Genomic DNA, 17,674 nt, shown 5'->3' on the forward strand with positions numbered 1-17,674 from the left:
CACTGCTAGCGGTACATTTTAATTTGTTCACCGGCATAAAAACTCTGCACAACTCGAAAAGTATAAGTTTAACCAAAGATATCCAGAAATGGCTTTTGATATACATTTATCCACACAAAAAAACACAATTGCTAATCATAGCCTAATTATGAGACAATGAGTCACAGTTCTCAATGCAAGGTGTATAGTGCCTTTTTAAATTACTTTAAAGTATGTATCATATTAGGTAGGCCTATGTGTGTTTTTTTATATAGACATAAATAGTTGGAGATAGCCTCATTTGGGGAAAGTTACAAGCGCTAAACCTATAAGCACTTGTATAATGGGACCAATTCAATAAAATACATTACATTTTAGGTTTATAGGCTACTCTAAAAGTTCAGTGCGAAAGGATGACGAATGCTTAATTTGTGGCAGATCATATTAGAATTGACTGCTGAATGAACGACAAATGAACGGTCAATAAAATGCAACAGTAGGGTTGTTGCAAGTGCGCAGTGACTCTACGGTTTCTCAGACAGTGGATAGCACAGCCCTTGTATAAATGCCGTCCCGGGACAATGTGCTGAATTGGCAGCCTATTTATAAATCTGCCATTTGGACGTGGACGGCACTCTAATGCCACTTTACCTTATGAGGGAACTTCAACCCACAGCACCTGCTCAAAACAAAATGCCATACTAGATCAACTCCAGCCCCGCGGTCCGTGGACGGTCCCGTCGTCAGATTGTTTTTCAAACAGACACTCTTTTACAACGGGAATGTGCTTCTCAATTGGTCAACCATGCATAAGTACAGACAATTAACCTTCGCCGAAGAGTATTGGCACCGTTTAAATCAGGATAAACGATCGAAATGTGTTCAAATGGCAATAAGGCTACTGCATTTCAATTGTAGGTTATTTAGAATAAAAATTGAGTGGAACGTTGTGCCCTTTATAGCCTAACTGGGTGTCACTCCCAGTGTCAACAAGTTTAAGGGACCAAAAAAATAAATCTTTATGGCAATTATCCGGATATTGCCACAATCAACTACATTTCCTTTTTAGTGGTCTTAAACATCACTTGCACGCGTCGTGCATTAATTTGGCGTCAGTGCATACGAGGGCTCTCTATAAAAACGTTATCACTGCGTGTGCAGCACTCTAGACGCGTTATCTGAGAACTTGAGTGCGTCTAAATTTGTGGAACACCCTAAAGTGATGACCTATCTCCCTTTTCCAGAAAGGCTACGGTGGTTATATGCGCCTTGTCCTCCTATACCCTGACATGTATCATTTAGTTCACCCCATGAATCCTCACCGTGACTTTCACTCTCACCAATTAGGCTATTGTCAAGTGCAAGGCAAGACGTACACTTCTGACTTTTTGGGAAATTATGTATGGAGCGTGACTAAATGAACGCTGCTCTTTATAACATGCATAACCTATGACATTAATGAATTACATTACATTTCGTAATTTGTTACCGTAGGCTTAATAGGTGTTGTATTGCTAGTAGGCTAGCCTAAGTCAAAAGCAAATTTAGAGAGAAAATGAATCTAGTCTATAGGCTCCAGGCTGTTTTCAACTAAAACACGACAAATACATTTACATGTAGGAGATATAGCCTAGAGGCAATCAATTCCAATTGAAAACAACTTACTTAAATAAGTTCTCCTTTCGTCGCACGGTGTTCTCCGCTGGGACCAATGTCTTGTTTCTTCAGTATTGTCTCCCACTGGATCCGTTTTAGAACGAAGGGTTACGTCTATTTTAATTTATGACTCACAAGGCATTATTTTAGGGTCCGTTTCTGTGACCCGAAAGAGTAAACTTGTGAGAGAGTAATGGTTTACTCCGCAGACAGCGTCAACAGTATTCCCATTTTCCAATTGATTAGAACTGTATCAAATTCATTCTGATTTGGACATGCCGCCGAAGCAAACCGGACTCGCGAGCGCACTGCGAATCAACTCTGAAAGGCATTTACACTTAAGGTGGTGGCAAGAAAAGCGCACGTCGTTTCCAATGAATAGTACCACTATGTGGCCGAACTGGAAACTACCTCCTACTAAAGTAGACGACAATAACTTACCAACCATCTGCAATCCACAGGGCTCGCTCGCAAAGCCGGAATGTCGAAAAAACTACTTTTATTAAACTGATTGTGGGCCTATTACACTAACGGAACGACATAAACCCGACTGCAGGGAATTATATACGTTTACAGCCTAGTTCTTTAAACACTCAAGTTTAGCCAAGTAGTTCAGACTAAAACACTCAACTAACGTAGCTATATTCACAATATTGAAAAAATATCGCTATATTTTGTTAATTCCATTCGCAATGAAAAAATCTATCTTGCAAAGATAAAAGCTGAACCTCTTAATAACCTATGATGCAGGGGCTTTCGACTGGGTGGGGGGGGGAGGGGAGGGGGGGGGGCAGACAGCCAGTCAAAGCATCATATTAATATACATTTTGAGATATTACAACAACCAACAACATAGCCTATTGTTACCTTGGCTTGATGTAGGGCCCCATCCAGTCTGTGGGTATCCCGTTGTGTTATCAAAGGACAATCATATCACTGTTGTCTGTATCGGAGGAGAATGCAATAAAGTTAACTTGTGTGGCCATGGGCCACTGAATTAAATCTCCGGTGCGCAAAGTGAGTTTCGCTTGTCAGAATTGAGGGGCGTTGATAACTTAATTTATCCGTCTTCAGCTAGTCAATCTTGGCTATCAACTTGAGCGACCATGTCATATACAGTAAACGCATTTCCCGTCGTGCAACAATCTCTCAAAGTGAGGCGAAGTGAGTGAGTGTTCAGTGTTGTCGGAACGGACAGGACTCCCTCTCCCCTATGGATGCAAAGAAAGGAGAGAGAGAGAGAGAGAGAGAGAGAGAGAGAGAGAGAGAGAGAGAGAGAGAGAGAGAGAGAGAGAGAGAGAGAGAGAGAGAGAGAGAGAGAGAGAGAGAGAGAGAGAGAGAGAGAGAGAGAGAGAGAGAGAGAGAGAGAGAGAGAAGAGAGAGAGAGAGAGAGAGAGAGAGAGAGAGAGAGAGGAGAGAGAGAGAGAGAGAGAGAGAGAGAGAGAGAGAGAGAGAGAGAGAGAAAAAAACGTTTTATAAATAGGTCCATTGGAATTTATATAATGATTAATTTGTGCTTCAACATACAATAACCACAGTGAATAACTGCGTTGGCTCTTTTGCTTTATCAGTAAAACAAGTTCTCCTTTTGGTTATTTATAATAGGCGAATTGTAAAATCTGGCTCTTATAATACACGATTTGATAAGGAAATCGAACTACCGCTAACTTAGCAATGCCAAAGCAACCAGACTTGCGTTGGTTGTTAAATGTCAATGTCATTCATGGCACACATTTGACAAAGTGGCCATCTAAAACAAATATTGTTTTGGCGGGTGACTTGTTTAATTCATTCGTTTGTATAAACACTTTTGGATACATTTCACTAAGAAGAATATCCTGATATGTTGACATTTTTGCATAAAACTTTCTAAATGTTGGCTAGATAAACAGCCAACTCCAATATAATAGAAACGTTTCACAAAGTGTTTTAAGTCAGCCCATAGCCTATGAGCAATTCAAGAATTTTAATACATTTGTTATTCATCGACATTTTTTTAATTAATTTTAGTTTACTAAAACGGAAATGTAGGCTATTTGGTTGTCAACCCGTTGACTCAGCTGTTAAAATACGAGACGCTTCTGGAAAAGGTAAATCACGCCTATTTACACCCCTATTTACACCCCGCTGTTTCACCCCACTGGTTGAAACAGCGTTGTTTCAATGTCATTTCAATAAAATTACATTGAACCAATGTGGAATAGACGTTGCATTGATGGCTGTGCCCAGTGGGACTATTCTGCAATTTCGACCCAATCACGGACGTTTTCGTTGATAGGCCTACTACTAAACTTGTATAAAAGTTACTGTTATCAGATGTTCACATGTTGTAAACATCACCTTCTCTAACTGATAGTCTATAGGTGGATCCATATGCAATGATAAAAATGTATTGAAAGAATAAAAATACAAAATCGGTTAGTCAAGACATGCCATTGTTTTCTAATGACTTCAAATTATGGTTATTACTAGTAGGCGTTCTTTATTGCCTTCAAAGATTATGAATTACTAGACTATTATAGCGCATATGGAGTTGAAACTTGAAATATGAGTTCCGTTTGAAGATATGCCTGGTAAAATTGTGGAACAATTCAGTTACTCTTACGCCACCATGTGGTAAAATTAGACAGCTCAGCTCAAATTTACCAGGGTGTCTATGAAATTAGGGCCCTGCGTTTTGGTTAATCATGTCACATGACCTGGATTTGAACGTTTATTTCAAGCTTTTTCATCGGCCTGTCCGCTTTTCTTTTTATGTCAGATGGTCCAGCAACATCCTCAGGCAATTGCTTGAATTTTTGGCCTAAAATAATGGTTAATGGTTCAAATCCAGGTCATGTGACACGATTAGCCAAAACACAGGGCCCTATGACCACTGCCCAGTAGCAAGCAAACTTTTGACCGATATATCAAAATGAGAATATGTAGTATGGAGAGTATTTTCCTTAGGCTGTAGGATAGTAGGCCTATAAGCATAGCCTCAATGGGTCAAATTCAAACAGTCCCATTACAAGTCAGAATGTTGAATAAACTTCATTCGAACTTACTCTACCTGGGCTGTAATCATTAGTCCAAACAGTACACAAGAGTTTCTATTGGACACATTCAGGTAGGACCCTCCGTTTTACTCCGTTTAAGAAAATGTTTTGCTACCGAATCTGTGTAAAAAATATGACCCTATTGTCCACTGATTGTCCTTATGTCATTGGACATTTTCGAAGAAAAAAACATATCCACAGGAAAGTATTATTAAACCGACTTCAAATCGCAGGTGTGTGTGTGGCTCTCACAATTTGTTTCTTCATCACATGAGGCACACGCACAAGACGTAACTACACGATGCATGCATACTAACCGAAGTCTTGAAGGTGTTAACATGATTTTGTGCATGTGCCAGGCGATGACAATCTCAACAGCAGTAGCAGAGTTTTGAAATTGGCTTTAATAGTACTTACCTGTGGATACACAAAGACTAACCACGCAGACAACCGGTAGAGTAAGTGAAAATGTAATTTTATTCAACATTCTGGCTTGTAAAGAAGATTTCCAAATTTGTGCAGTCCTTTGTTTCACACTGTGTAACCAGAAAGGTGTCACAGTCTGCTGTATTAGGACATAGGATGGAGTTCTTCACAGTGGAGTGTCTAAGGACACCAAGACCTTTTTCAGTTCTCAGTTGACCTTTTATTTAGGTCATGGTTAAAATGACATTGGATGGCATCTGCAAATAAACAACATAGGAAAGAACTAGTATCAATATCAAGACTGCATATACTAGTATCAACATTAAGACTATAAACTAGTATCAACATTAAGACAATGAACTAGTATCAACATTAAGACTATAAACTAGTATCAACATTAAGACTGTACTAACTAGTATCAACATGAAGACCGTACTAACTAACTAGTATCAACATTAAGACTGTACTAACTAGTATCAACATTAAGACTGTACTAACTAGTATCAACATTAAGACTGTACTAACTAGTATCAACATTAAGACTGTACTAACTAGTATCAACATGAAAACCGTACTAACTAGTATCAACATGAAGACCGTACTAACTAGTATCAACATTAAGTCTGTACTAACTAGTATCAACATTAAGACTGTACTAACTAGTATCAACATTAAGACAATAAACTAGTATCAACATTAAGACTGTACTAACTAGTATCAACATTAAGACCGTACTAACTAGTATCAACATTAAGACTGTACTAACTAGTATCAACATTAAGACTGTACTAACTAGTATCAACATTAAGACTGTACTAACTAGTATCAACATTAAGACTGTACTAACTAGTATCAACATGAAGACCATACTAACTAACTAGTATCAACATTAAGACTGTACTAACTAGTATCAACATTAAGACTGTACTAACTAGTATCAACATTAAGACTGTACTAACTAGTATCAACATTAAGACAATAAACTAGTATCAACATTAAGACTGTACTAACTAGTATCAACATTAAGACTGTACTAACTAGTATCAGCATTAAAACTGTATTAACTAGTATCAACATTAAGACTGCACTAACTAGTATCAACATTAAGACTGTACTAACTAGTATCAACATGAAGACTGTATAAATTAGTATCAACATGAAGACTGTTTAAAATAGTATCAAAATGAAGACTGTATAAAATAGTATCTACATAAACTAGTATCAACATGAAGACTGTATAAAGTATGAATGAGATTACCTCAAATCAAACAAGGTTATTGAAGCAAATGGCAAACCATCATAAACAAAGGATAAATGATTGAGTTTTACAACTTAAGCCCAGCTGGGAAAGCACATGGAATGAACAAACATAGGAACATATATTGATAAACACAAGGAAATGTTCAACACCAAATGCATACGTATAAAGGAAAGAACAAATGGACTTAAATCAATAACTTCAAGGTCATAGGTCTAAACTACACATTTAAACACATTCTTCAAAAATGACAATTTAATTTGTAAAAGCTTCCAGCCAATTCGTAACCACCTTGATTAGGAGCAGGTGAGGCTACTTAAGGCTTTTGGAGAAGGAAGTCCCACCCCTGCAGGAAACTGGTAGCGATGACTGGTGATTGGTGGAAATCAGTATATGAAGGGAAAATAATTTTTTTTCCTGTGTTTTGTATCATATTGTACAACAGCTGATTAAACTACCACTGTAAAAAAACGAAAACATTTAATCAGTGTTATTTCCTGATAGTTGCTGGATGAAAATACAATCTACATAGGACCTTCTAATCAGCAGGTTTCGCATTGGTGGAGTTTAGCGTGCCTGGTGACATCACCAGGCGGTATAAGTTAATACAGATCAATGAGGGAGTTCTATTAACCTGAGCCGCGGTGCTCCGGTCAACATCATCCAGAAAAATACATATCTTTTCCATAAAATATGTTTGAATTTTCAAACTAGTTTTATTGGGAAGGCAAATAAAGCATTTTATAAGAGCAATCACTTTGCATGTGAAATCACAGACTCCTACTCATTACTCTACATTCTTAATCTAGCCTAGGCTACGTCACTTTTGTTTTGAGTCGATTTCGCCGTGGGCGTAGAATGGGGCACCTGTCTCACGCCCGGGAGGCAGCCCGGTTCCAAAACGAATGCAATCACTTTTAACCTGGTGATCTCCTCACACCGGGGTAACCAACCCCAGATAATCGATTCCCCTCACTTACAAAGAGAGTTCCAAACATCTCTGCCAATAACAGCTCGTTTTGAGATGACATATCCCTTCCACTCACACCACTCCCAGACAGTCCTAGCAAAGAAACGGCTGCATACGGCCTTTTAAGAGCTAGAGCTTTAAAAAATAAAAAATAAACATGGGTTAGTGCAGCAGTGTTCTTGCTGAAGCAAGCACATTAATTAACAGAACAAAAGTAATTATCATAACACATTAAAAAAAGAAATATTTCACTCAATGGGTCGTTCCATGCACAACTAGAGTGCCTTTTATGTCCCTCAGACATTATATGTGTACATTTTGATAAAACATTCAACTTAACAGTTGGATCACATACATTTGAAGTTGGAAATTTACATACACCTTGGCCAAATTCATTTAAACTCAGTTTTTCACAATTCCTGACATTTCATCCTAGTAAAAAATCCCTGTCTTAGGTCAGTTAGGATCACCACTTTATTTTAAGAATGTGAAATGTCCGAATAATAGTAGAGAGAATGATTTATTTCAGCTTTTATTTCTTTCATCACATTCTCAGTGGGTCATAAGTTTACATACACTCAATTAGTATTTGGTAGCATTGTCTTTAAATTGTTTAACTTGGGTCAAATGTTTCGGGTAGCCTTCCACAAGCTTCCCACAATAAGTTGGGTTAATTTTGTCCCAATCCTCCTGACAGAGCTGGTGTAACTGAGTCAGGTCAGTAGGCCTCCTTGCTCGCACACACTTTTTCAGTTCTGCCCACAAATTCTCAATAGGATTAAAGTCAGGGCTTTGTGATGGCCACTCCGATACCTTGACTTTGTTATCCTTAAGCCATTTTGCCACAACTTTGGAAGTATGCTTGGGGTCATTGTCCATTTGGAAGACCCATTTGCGACCAAGCTTTATCTTCCTGACTGATGTCTTGAGATGTTGCTTCAATATAGCCACATAATTTTCCGTCCTCATGATGCCATCTATTTGTGAAGTGCACCAGTCCCTCCTGCAGCAAAGCACACACACAACATGATGCTGCCACCCCCGTGCTTCACGGTTGGGATGGTGTTCTTCGGCTTGCAAGCCTCCCCCTTTTTCCTCCAAACATAACGATGGTCATTATGGCCAAACAGTTCTATTTTTGTTTCATCTGACCACAGGACATTTCTCCAAAAAGTACAATCTTTGTCCCCATGTGCAGTTGTAAACCGTAGTCTGGCTTTTTTTATGGCGGTTTTGGAGCAGTGGCTTCTTCCTTGCTGACCGGCCTTTCAGGTTATGTCAATATAGGACTCGTTTTACTGTGGATATAGATACTTTTATACCTGTTTCCTCCAGCATCTTCACAAGGTCCTTTGCTGTTGTTCTGTGATTGATTTGCACTTTTCGCACCAAAGTACGTTCATCTCTAGGAGACAGAACACGTGTTTATACCTGCGTACTATTGTTTGTACAGATGAACATGGTACCGTCAGGTGTTTGGAAATTGCTCCCAAGGATGAACTAGACTTGTGGAGGTCTACAATTTTTTTTTCTGAGGTCTTGGCTGATTTCTTTTGATTTTCCCATGATTTCAAGCAAAGAGGTACTGAGTTTGAAGGTAGGCCTTGAAATATATCCTCAGGTACACTTCCAATTGATTCAGTGACGCCAATTAGCCTATCTGAAGCTTCTGAAGCCATGACATCATTTTCTGGAATTTTCCAAGCTGTTTAAAGGCACAGTCAACTTAGTATATGTAAACTTCTGACCCACTGGAATTGTGATACAGTGAATTATAATCTGTGAAATAATCTGTCTGTATACAATTGTTGGAAAAATTACTTGTCATGCACGAAGTAGATGTCCTAACCGACTTGCCAAAACTATAGTTTGTTAACAAGAAATTTGTTGAGTGGTTGAAAACAAGTTTTAATGACTCCAACCTAAGTGTATGTAAACTTCCGACTTCAACTGTACATATTACCTCAATTACCTCGACTAAACGGTGCCCCCGTACATTGACTCTGTACCGGTACCCCCCTGTATATAGTCTCACTATTGTTATTTTACTGCTGCTCTTCAATCTCTCTTTTATTTCTAATTCCTTTTTTTTCTTCTATACTGCATTGTTGGTTAGGGGCTAGTAGGTAAGCATTTCACTGTAAGGTCTACAGCTGTTGTATTCGGCGCATGTGACTAATACAACTTTATTTTATTTTTATTTTTTTATTTAGTAGTGTCGAGGTTAGACAGTTGTCACGTCCTGACCTTAGTTCCTTTTTTATGTCTCTATTTTGATTTGGTCAGGGCGTGAGTTGGGGTGGGCATACTATGTTTTTTGTTCTATGTTTTCTAGTTCTATGTGTTTGGCCTGGTATGGTTCCCAATCAGAGGCAGCTGTCTATCGTTGTCTCTGATTGACAACCATACTTAGGTAGCCTCTTCCCACCTGTGTTTGTGGGTAGTTATTTTCTGTTTAGTGTTTGTATCACCTGTCAGAACTGTTTAGATTTTCGTTGTTTCACTTTTGTTATTTTGATATTGCAGTGTTCAGTTTGTTTATTAAAATTAACATGGCCACTTACCACGCTGCGTTTTGGTCCGATCCTTCCTATCCCTCATCTGAAGAAAACAACGATCGTTACAACAGTATATGAATGGCAGCAGCTGTAGTAGAAACATGCAGAGGTAAAAGGCTACAGTGCTACCGGCACATCAGATGTAACCTTGGCTCACCACAGCAGCCCTGCGTGCTTTCTTGTACACGTGTCCATAACAGGAGCGGATGATGATGACTGAAAGAGTCGAGATGAGGCTGGGAGGGCCGAAGAACAGTACATTTTGCTCTGGAATAAAACAAATAGACCCTTCCACAATTCGAGGTTCAAGAACAGTCCTGCAGTGGCTTTGTTAACAGAACCTTGTCCCAGGTTGATCACTACCAACACTGACACTCAAAACCCAGCTTAGCCCCAAGGCAAACTGCAGATGCCTGGAAATTATTATGCTCAGGTAGTAGATGCTGTGGCAAATAAACACATATCTTTCTATTGCCATGAGGCCCAGAGTCATCTGAGAGCTCAGGAAGAAAGCTGTCACATCACTGAAATGTGTTGTGCACCAACCCCCCAAAACTCACTGTGGGGGGAACAGAAAATAGTATGACACAGGGAATAAAGCTCTAATAAAGCTATGCAAAATATTACAGATCAATAAATGACTTAACAAGGTATAGGACGGCTGTCAGAAGCGTTCTCTAAGTCTCAACAGCCCAATGGGTAGTGTGAAAGGTCTAAGTGAACTTAACAGGTAGTCTAATACAACCTTTGTTCCTGGGGTTAGGAATGAAAGTTTCATGATGACACTACAAAGAGCTGTTCATTGCCAGAGAAAATAGAAAAATAAAAAATAAAATAGAAAAATAATGCTTTCTCCTGCATGCATTGAAGCCTGCCTCAGTCTCACCACTGAGCGCCACATCACTGTCTTTCTCAGTAGCCTACTCTCTGTAAAGCAAAGCTATTATAGTAGCGTATTTTTTTATCCTGTTGAGGTAGGCACCTTTTCACATTAGGTTCATCCTTCTAGCTGGCTAAGTAATACTAGCCAGAGCCCTTTGACATTACTGCAATAGAAGCTATAACCACCTGACTGACAGACATATCTATAAGGGACTATTTACCAGTTGTGCACTCATTCTCCGAGAGTCAGTTTTTGTTTGTTTGGGGGAAGTCTATAGACAAGGCAGTGGTCGCGAGATGGTTTAAAAATGGCCTTTTGCATCGGGCAAACACATTCATCAGAGCCGACCATGCTGGGGTAGTTCATTGTATGTCTCAGGCCCTTGGCCTGTGCTGCGAGAGGGCGGAGTTAGCCGTTTGACAGAGTGGTGAATGTGCTGCTAAAAAGATCAAGAGGCAAATCCCAAACAAACCATTGCCAGCTAGGGTCAGCTGGGCTGTACGGGTAGGCTAGTCTACATGATGAGATTATTATAGATTTTTATTTGTCAAACAGCAGTCAAGCATCGATCATCATGTCACCAGAATAAGACCCTCAATATTTATTGTAAAGGAGTAGGCAATCAAGATCACCGTACACTCACTACCCTGTGACGTTCATCATAACTTATATTATCTGTAGCCTAATCAACTGCATGGTTTCCCAAATTGTAGTGGGAGGACCACACACCATATCATTTTGGAATATTCGCATGAGCATCTGGATGGAAATTCAGCTACTGCCACTCGCCATGTCACACTATAAAAAATAATTGTGTTATTCTATTCCAGTTTAGAACTCTATCAAGCTTGCGGCGCTGTTGTCCGTTTCGGGGCTTGACACCCGCTGATATACATAAAAGAAGAAGACAACACGGAAGTCGAATTGGAGGGAGGTTTGTTTTTATTTTGCAATATGCACATTCCCTGTGTGTATTTTAGACGCAGCTAACTGAATAGCTAACTTTCAGTCCACTAAAAATGGCTAAATTACAGTCTTTGTGTGTGTTTGTTAATACGCGTTTAACATTGGCTGCCGTAGAGATTATGGGGGCAGTAGAGAAAGTCGTAGCGGAGTACCAGGAGGAGATTTCCCGATCGAAAGAGGAGAATGACCGGCTACGGAAACTGCTGCGGATCAGACCGGAGATAAAACTATATAGATTACACTCTCTCCCCTTGTGTCTTACTGTCTCCGAGGAGGAGGTTACCCCTGTGCAGCAGCAATGTGACCAGGAGAAATGGAACTCCAGTCTGGGGACAAGAGACCCAGAGCCCATGCAGATTAAAGAGGAGGAAGTCGGGACCACTCAGGAGGCAGGGCAGCTTCAAGGGCTGGAGGCTGACATCATAGAGTTCATATTCACTCCTCCCTGTGTGAAAAGTGATTGCGGTAAGGAGGACTCACTTTTAAGTCTTCCCCAAACTGAGACTATGGAGAAGAGAGAGCGTGACTCTAAACAATTGGATCTCAAACCTTTTGGCACTGTGACCCACCTTGACATTACCAGTGACTCTCCAGATAATCAAGACAATGTCTCCAGTCACAGCTCAGCCGTAATTAACGATCCAGTAGGATTTGACATAAGCCCACCATTGGATCCCAACTCACCATTAAGGAAACCCGGTACTAAAGCCAGCACCACGTATAAAAAAACTCATATACTCCCCATGCCCAGAGTTAGGGTCAGAACCACAGACAGAGGTCTGTTTCATCCAGAGACATTTGAGAGAGCCTCCCAAGATGTGCTGGTAGGGGGCCAGTCAGTCAGGAGTGCAGCGAAAGCACATGGCGTATGCCATGTTACTCTGTTTAGGTACTGTCGGAGGAAAAAGGATAGCGCCAATGCCCGACTGCCAGCATACAGAGCCCACAACAGAGTGTTTAGTCAGGAGCAGGAGAATCATCTGAAAGAGTATCTGTTGAGGGCTGCAGAAATATACTTTGGATTGAGTCCTAAAGAGGTAAGCTTACAATAGTGCTGGTGGTTGATTAGCATTAAAAAAAATGACTAACTATAAGATTTAAAAAGATCATATAGAGATTCATGACAGTTCATAATTAATATTGCCTTTACTTTTCAGGTACGTAGACTTGCATACCAGCTTGCCCAACACTACCACTGCAAGTACCCTGAGACCTGGGTTACCAAGGAGATGGCAGGGAAAGACTGGTTCACCTCCTTCCTCAAAAGGCACCCCGGCCTCTCCATCCGCCAGCCTCAAGCCACCAGTCTGTTGAGGGCGACAAGTTTCAATGCAACGAACGTGTCTCAGTTCTTCAACAACCTTTCTACTATTCTGGGCCGCCACAACTTTGAGGCCAAAGATGTGTGGCACATGGATGAGACCAGCACCACAACAGTCCAAGTGCCGAACAAAATCATTGCCAACAGAGGGAGGAAGCAGGTCGGACCAACAACATCTGTAGAGAGAGGAACAATGGTTACTATGGCACTAGCGGTCAATGCTCAAGGAAACAGCATTCCACCTCACTTCATCTTTCCCCACAATAAGTACCTTGATCACTTCCTACGTGATGGGCCTACAGGATGCATGGGCACTGCTAGTGGTTCTGGTTGGATGCAGGAGAATGACTTCCTGGCCTTCTTGCAACATTTTGTGAAGTACACCAGGGCGTCCCCAGAGTCTCCACAACTGCTGCTTCTGGATAATCAAGCCTCTCACCTCTCACTCCAGGGCATGGACTACTGCAAAGCCAATGGCGTCGTGCTGCTCTCCTTCCCTCCTCACTGCTCCCACAAGCTGCAGCCCCTGGATAGAAGTGTGTACGGCCCCCTGAGGAGATACATCAACAGTGCCATTGATTGCTGGATAAAGACGTACCCTGGCAAAACGGTCTCCATATATGACCTACCAGGAATTGTAGCAACAGCCCTACCATCTGCTGTGACACCAGCCAACATCATGGCTGGATTTCACTGTACCGGCATATGGCCATTAAACCCTACTGTCTTTACAGAAGCCGACTTCTCACCTGCTTTTGTAACAGGTCGTCCTGCCCCCACCACCACAGAGGAGGACAGAGGAGCACCAGGGGGCCGTGGTGGCTCTCCACAGGCCCAGCCTAGGGTGGAGGTCAACGTAAGTCCTGTGGGGCGGTCTGTCTCTCCTGGACAGGGGGAGGTCCAAGCCTATTCCACCTCTGGGGATCACCTCCACACTGTCTCAGATCCATCTACACCTGAAGATCTCTTCTGTGATTCTGCACTGAGTCAATCCCATCCCCACAGATGACGTCAGCCTTGTCTAAACATCAGACTGTTACTATGGTTACGCCATGGCTCTCAGTCTGAAAGAAGTCACTGTAAAAAAGACGCAATAGTCTACAAGACAGAATGTTGAATACATTGATATTTAAATGTACTTTACCGGTTTTCCGTGCTGTTGGTCCTTTTGGTGGTAGGAAGTGGAAATGGGGTATCCACGGGAACGGGTTGTTTACCTGACTTATTACGGCGCCGGTAGGTTCTGTTGCTTGTATATTCCATCTCCTGATGCATTCCACGTGATGCACAATTTGTTAATAATAACCCAATGTAACTGAATGTTGTTGACCAAAGCCCGTTCCCTCGCAGTCACGGTGCTTGGGAAATTTGCCAGCTGATTGCGTGGGACAACGTTGGGTCTGTTCTTCAGTTAAACTCTGCCATTGTTTACATATTGTGCATGCCGTGTGCGAATTGCGTCAGCATTGAAAATACAAACACTACACTGAATATTTCTTCTAAGATTACCTCCTATATAAGGACAAAATCAACAGACAACGGGTAAAGTACGTTCAAATTAAGTTAATTCAACAGTCTGACTTGTGATGCGACTGTTCACAAAAAATGAGCCTACATGTTGGAGATGAGAGGAGTCTTCCACTCTCAGATTCGGAGAGGCTAACTTCAGCCCTGTAGCTGTCCGACCTTTTCCCGAAGGCGAAGGAGAAGAACGACCACCATTCTAACCGATACCCCTGTCAAGGTGCCCTGGAGGATGAGAAAACAGGTGATACCAAAAGCCAAGCGCAGCTTGCAGAAACAGTGTGGCAAGAGCGCTCAGAAGAGAGCAATTAATTAGAATGAACATGAAGTTGTACGGAAGATTTTGGCTCATCCATGCCAGGGCAGATCTGGGTGCAGTGCTTGTTCAGTCAAGGGTGGGCACACAAGGCCTACACTGAAGGAGAGGAGATCTACATCTGTCACTGATAGAAAGAGTAAACAAATTACAGGTTTATGCACTTTTGTTTTGCACTATTTCATTTTAATTTCCTCAAACAATTGACTAGTTTACAACAAGTGTTTGTTTCACACTTGTGTTAACATTTTGTCTTTGTCTGAAGGTGTTACTTTTTGCACTCGTAGTTCAGAAAAACAGTTCTATATTTTTAATTTTAAGTGTTATACCTCTTCTATTGCCTGATTTATTTGTTTTACTTTAGGGGGGGGGGGGGGTCATTTAGAAGCTGTTCTTATCCTGAGCGACTTACAGGAGCAGTTAGGGTTAAGGGCATGTCGACAGATGTTTCACCTAGTTGACTCGGATTCGAAACAGCAACCTTTCGGCTCTTAACCGCTAGGCTACCTGGGTGCTGTTTTAGACGACATTGTCTTTTGTGGATCTATTTCATTCTCTTCATTTAAGTCTTAAAGCTGCAATATGTAACTTTTTGGGCAACCCAACAAAATTCACATAGAAATGTTAGTTATAGATCTGTCATTCTCGTTGAAAGCAAGTATAAGTCGTGGTAGATCTTTTCTAAGTGCGCTATTTCTATGCTTGCCATTCTTAAGTTTTGTTTTTGCGTCTTGATTTTGGTTTTGTACACCAACTTCAAACTGCTGAAAATACAATATTTTTGGTAATTGAAAATATATACTGAACAAAAATATAAACGCAACAGGGATAGGCCCACCCTCTTGGGAGCAAGGCCCACCCACTAGGGAGCAAATGCCAGCCAATTAGAATGAGTTTTTCACCATAAAAGGGCTTTATTACAGACAGAAATACTCCTTAGTTTCATCAGTTGTCCGAGTGGCTGGTCTCAGTCGATCCCGCAGGTGAAGAAGCCGGATGTGGATGTCCTGGGCTGGTGTGGTTACACGTGGTCTGCAGTTGTGAGGCCGGTTGGAGTTACTGCCAAATTCTCTAACACGACATTATGGTAGAGAAATTAACATTAAATTCTTTGGCAACAGCACTGGTGGACATTCCTGCAGTCAGCATGCCAATTGCACTCTCCCTCAACACTTGAGACATCTGTGGCATTGTGTTGTGTAACAAAACTGCACGTTTTAGTGGCCTTTAACTGTCCCCAGCACAAGGTGCACTTGTATAATGATCATGCTGTTTAATCAGCTTTTTGATATGCCACACCTGTCAGGTGCATGTATTATTTTGGCAAAGGAGAAATGCTCACTAACAGGTATCTAAACAAATTCGTGCGCAAAATTTGAGAGAAATAAACTTTTTGTATGTATGGAACATTTATGTGATCTTTTATATCAGCTCATGAAACATGGGACCAACATTTTACATGCTGCGTTCATATTTTTGTTCAGTATATTTCACAGTGGTTTAGATGGTACAATGATTCTCTACACTATACTTGCTTGTTTTTTCACAAATTTAAATCAGGCGAATTATTCGAATTTTAGCAACCAGGAAATGGCTAAGCGATTTCTGCATAGTGCACCTTTAACTGATGACCTGGAATAAAATTAAAAACATTTAAGCACAGCCCATTGTCTCCTCTAGTTCATATTCCTTTAATCAACAAGTGACTGAATGTTTGAAAAATACATTAGAATTATGCATTAATCAATTGACTTGATTGATTAGCTTTGAGTCCTCACAATAGGCTTTATTTTTGCATAAAACTGTATACTGAATGTACTTTCAAACTGCCGAAAGAAGTTCTGTAGAACCTTTAAAGTAACTGTCCAATGAAAATCTCCCTCTTAAAAGTGAATATTATTTTAACTCATACCCAAATAATGTTGTTGACTCATCCTATACAAAGCATAAATTAGAGAAGAATCACTTCAAAACCCCACCTCAATCAGTGGAGGCTGTTGAGGGGAGGACGGCTCATAATAATGGCTGGAATGGTGTGATTGGAACGGCAAACACATGGAAACCATGTGTTTGATGGATTAGATACCATTCTAGCTATTCTGCTCGAGCCATTACCATGAGCCCGTTCTCCTCAATTAACATATATAATTACCATATTTTGAAAGGAAAACTATTTCACTCATATTGTAAATAATTATACAGTGCCTTTCGAAAGTATTCACATCCCTTGACTTTTTCCACCTTTAGTTGTGATACAAAGTGGGATTAAAATTGATTTAATTGTCAGTTTTGGTCAACAATCTATACAAAATACTTGTAGTTTCTTTGGCATCTGTAATGTTTATTACGTGATTAAACTAATCATGTAAATGTAATTAACTAGGTAGTCGGGGCACTAAGGAAAATCTTCAGATTACATAGTTATAATTTTCCTAAAATAACTCTTCAGATATTTTAATATCTGATCAGTTAGTCTTCTTATTAATTAATTATTATTTACCTCACGTCAGTCTCATTCCAAACGCCGTACATTGTTGGTTATCTGCAATAACCCAGCCTTTACTATGAATCATCCATTCACCAATTGCCTTAATCATTTATTTATTTACTAACTAAATAATCACAGAAATGCATAAACAAACAACAGTAGTTATTAGTTACTAACACAGGATAGGAAAGATTCCCTAGGGGGCTAAGCCAATATGACGGCTTGGTGAACAAAGGGAAGTGGGTGTGGACTGAGCGAGAGCGGGAAAGATAAAAGGGATAACTACACACA

The 17,674-nt window shown here is 40.5% G+C and overlaps 2 protein-coding genes and 1 long non-coding RNA gene across 6 annotated transcripts in view; 1 reads left to right on the top strand and 2 right to left on the bottom strand.

The window, feature by feature from the left end:
* LOC129854990 (transcription factor SOX-6-like) overlaps positions 1-2,817 on the bottom strand; it is a 184,290-nt gene extending 181,473 nt beyond the window's left edge. For 3 of the 4 annotated variants that reach the window (XM_055922214.1, XM_055922211.1, XM_055922212.1), the window contains exon 1: positions 1,645-2,009. The gene's annotated coding sequence lies outside the window, so the exon portion shown is untranslated. Of the gene's footprint in view, positions 1-1,644; positions 2,010-2,502 lie in introns of those variants that run through there. The other variant, XM_055922213.1, reaches the window with a different exon arrangement.
* A 2,310-nt stretch (positions 2,818-5,127) lies between these two features.
* On the bottom strand, positions 5,128-14,361 carry LOC129854992 (uncharacterized). Its single transcript, XR_008759408.1, has 4 exons — positions 14,273-14,361; positions 13,805-14,132; positions 13,327-13,605; positions 5,128-13,231 (listed from the first exon to the last, which is right to left on the bottom strand). It is a non-coding gene; the product is annotated as an uncharacterized LOC129854992 (long non-coding RNA).
* On the top strand, positions 11,788-16,557 carry LOC129854991 (uncharacterized). The gene is made up of 2 exons (XM_055922215.1): positions 11,788-12,771; positions 12,892-16,557. The coding sequence occupies exons 1-2, from the start codon at positions 11,788-11,790 to the stop codon at positions 14,062-14,064; spliced, it is 2,157 nt and encodes a 718-aa protein (XP_055778190.1). The 3' UTR covers positions 14,065-16,557.
* The last annotated feature ends 1,117 nt before the right edge of the window (positions 16,558-17,674 follow it).

This window comes from Salvelinus fontinalis, chromosome 5, assembly GCF_029448725.1.
Source record: "Salvelinus fontinalis isolate EN_2023a chromosome 5, ASM2944872v1, whole genome shotgun sequence".
Lineage (NCBI taxonomy): Eukaryota > Metazoa > Chordata > Actinopteri > Salmoniformes > Salmonidae > Salvelinus > Salvelinus fontinalis.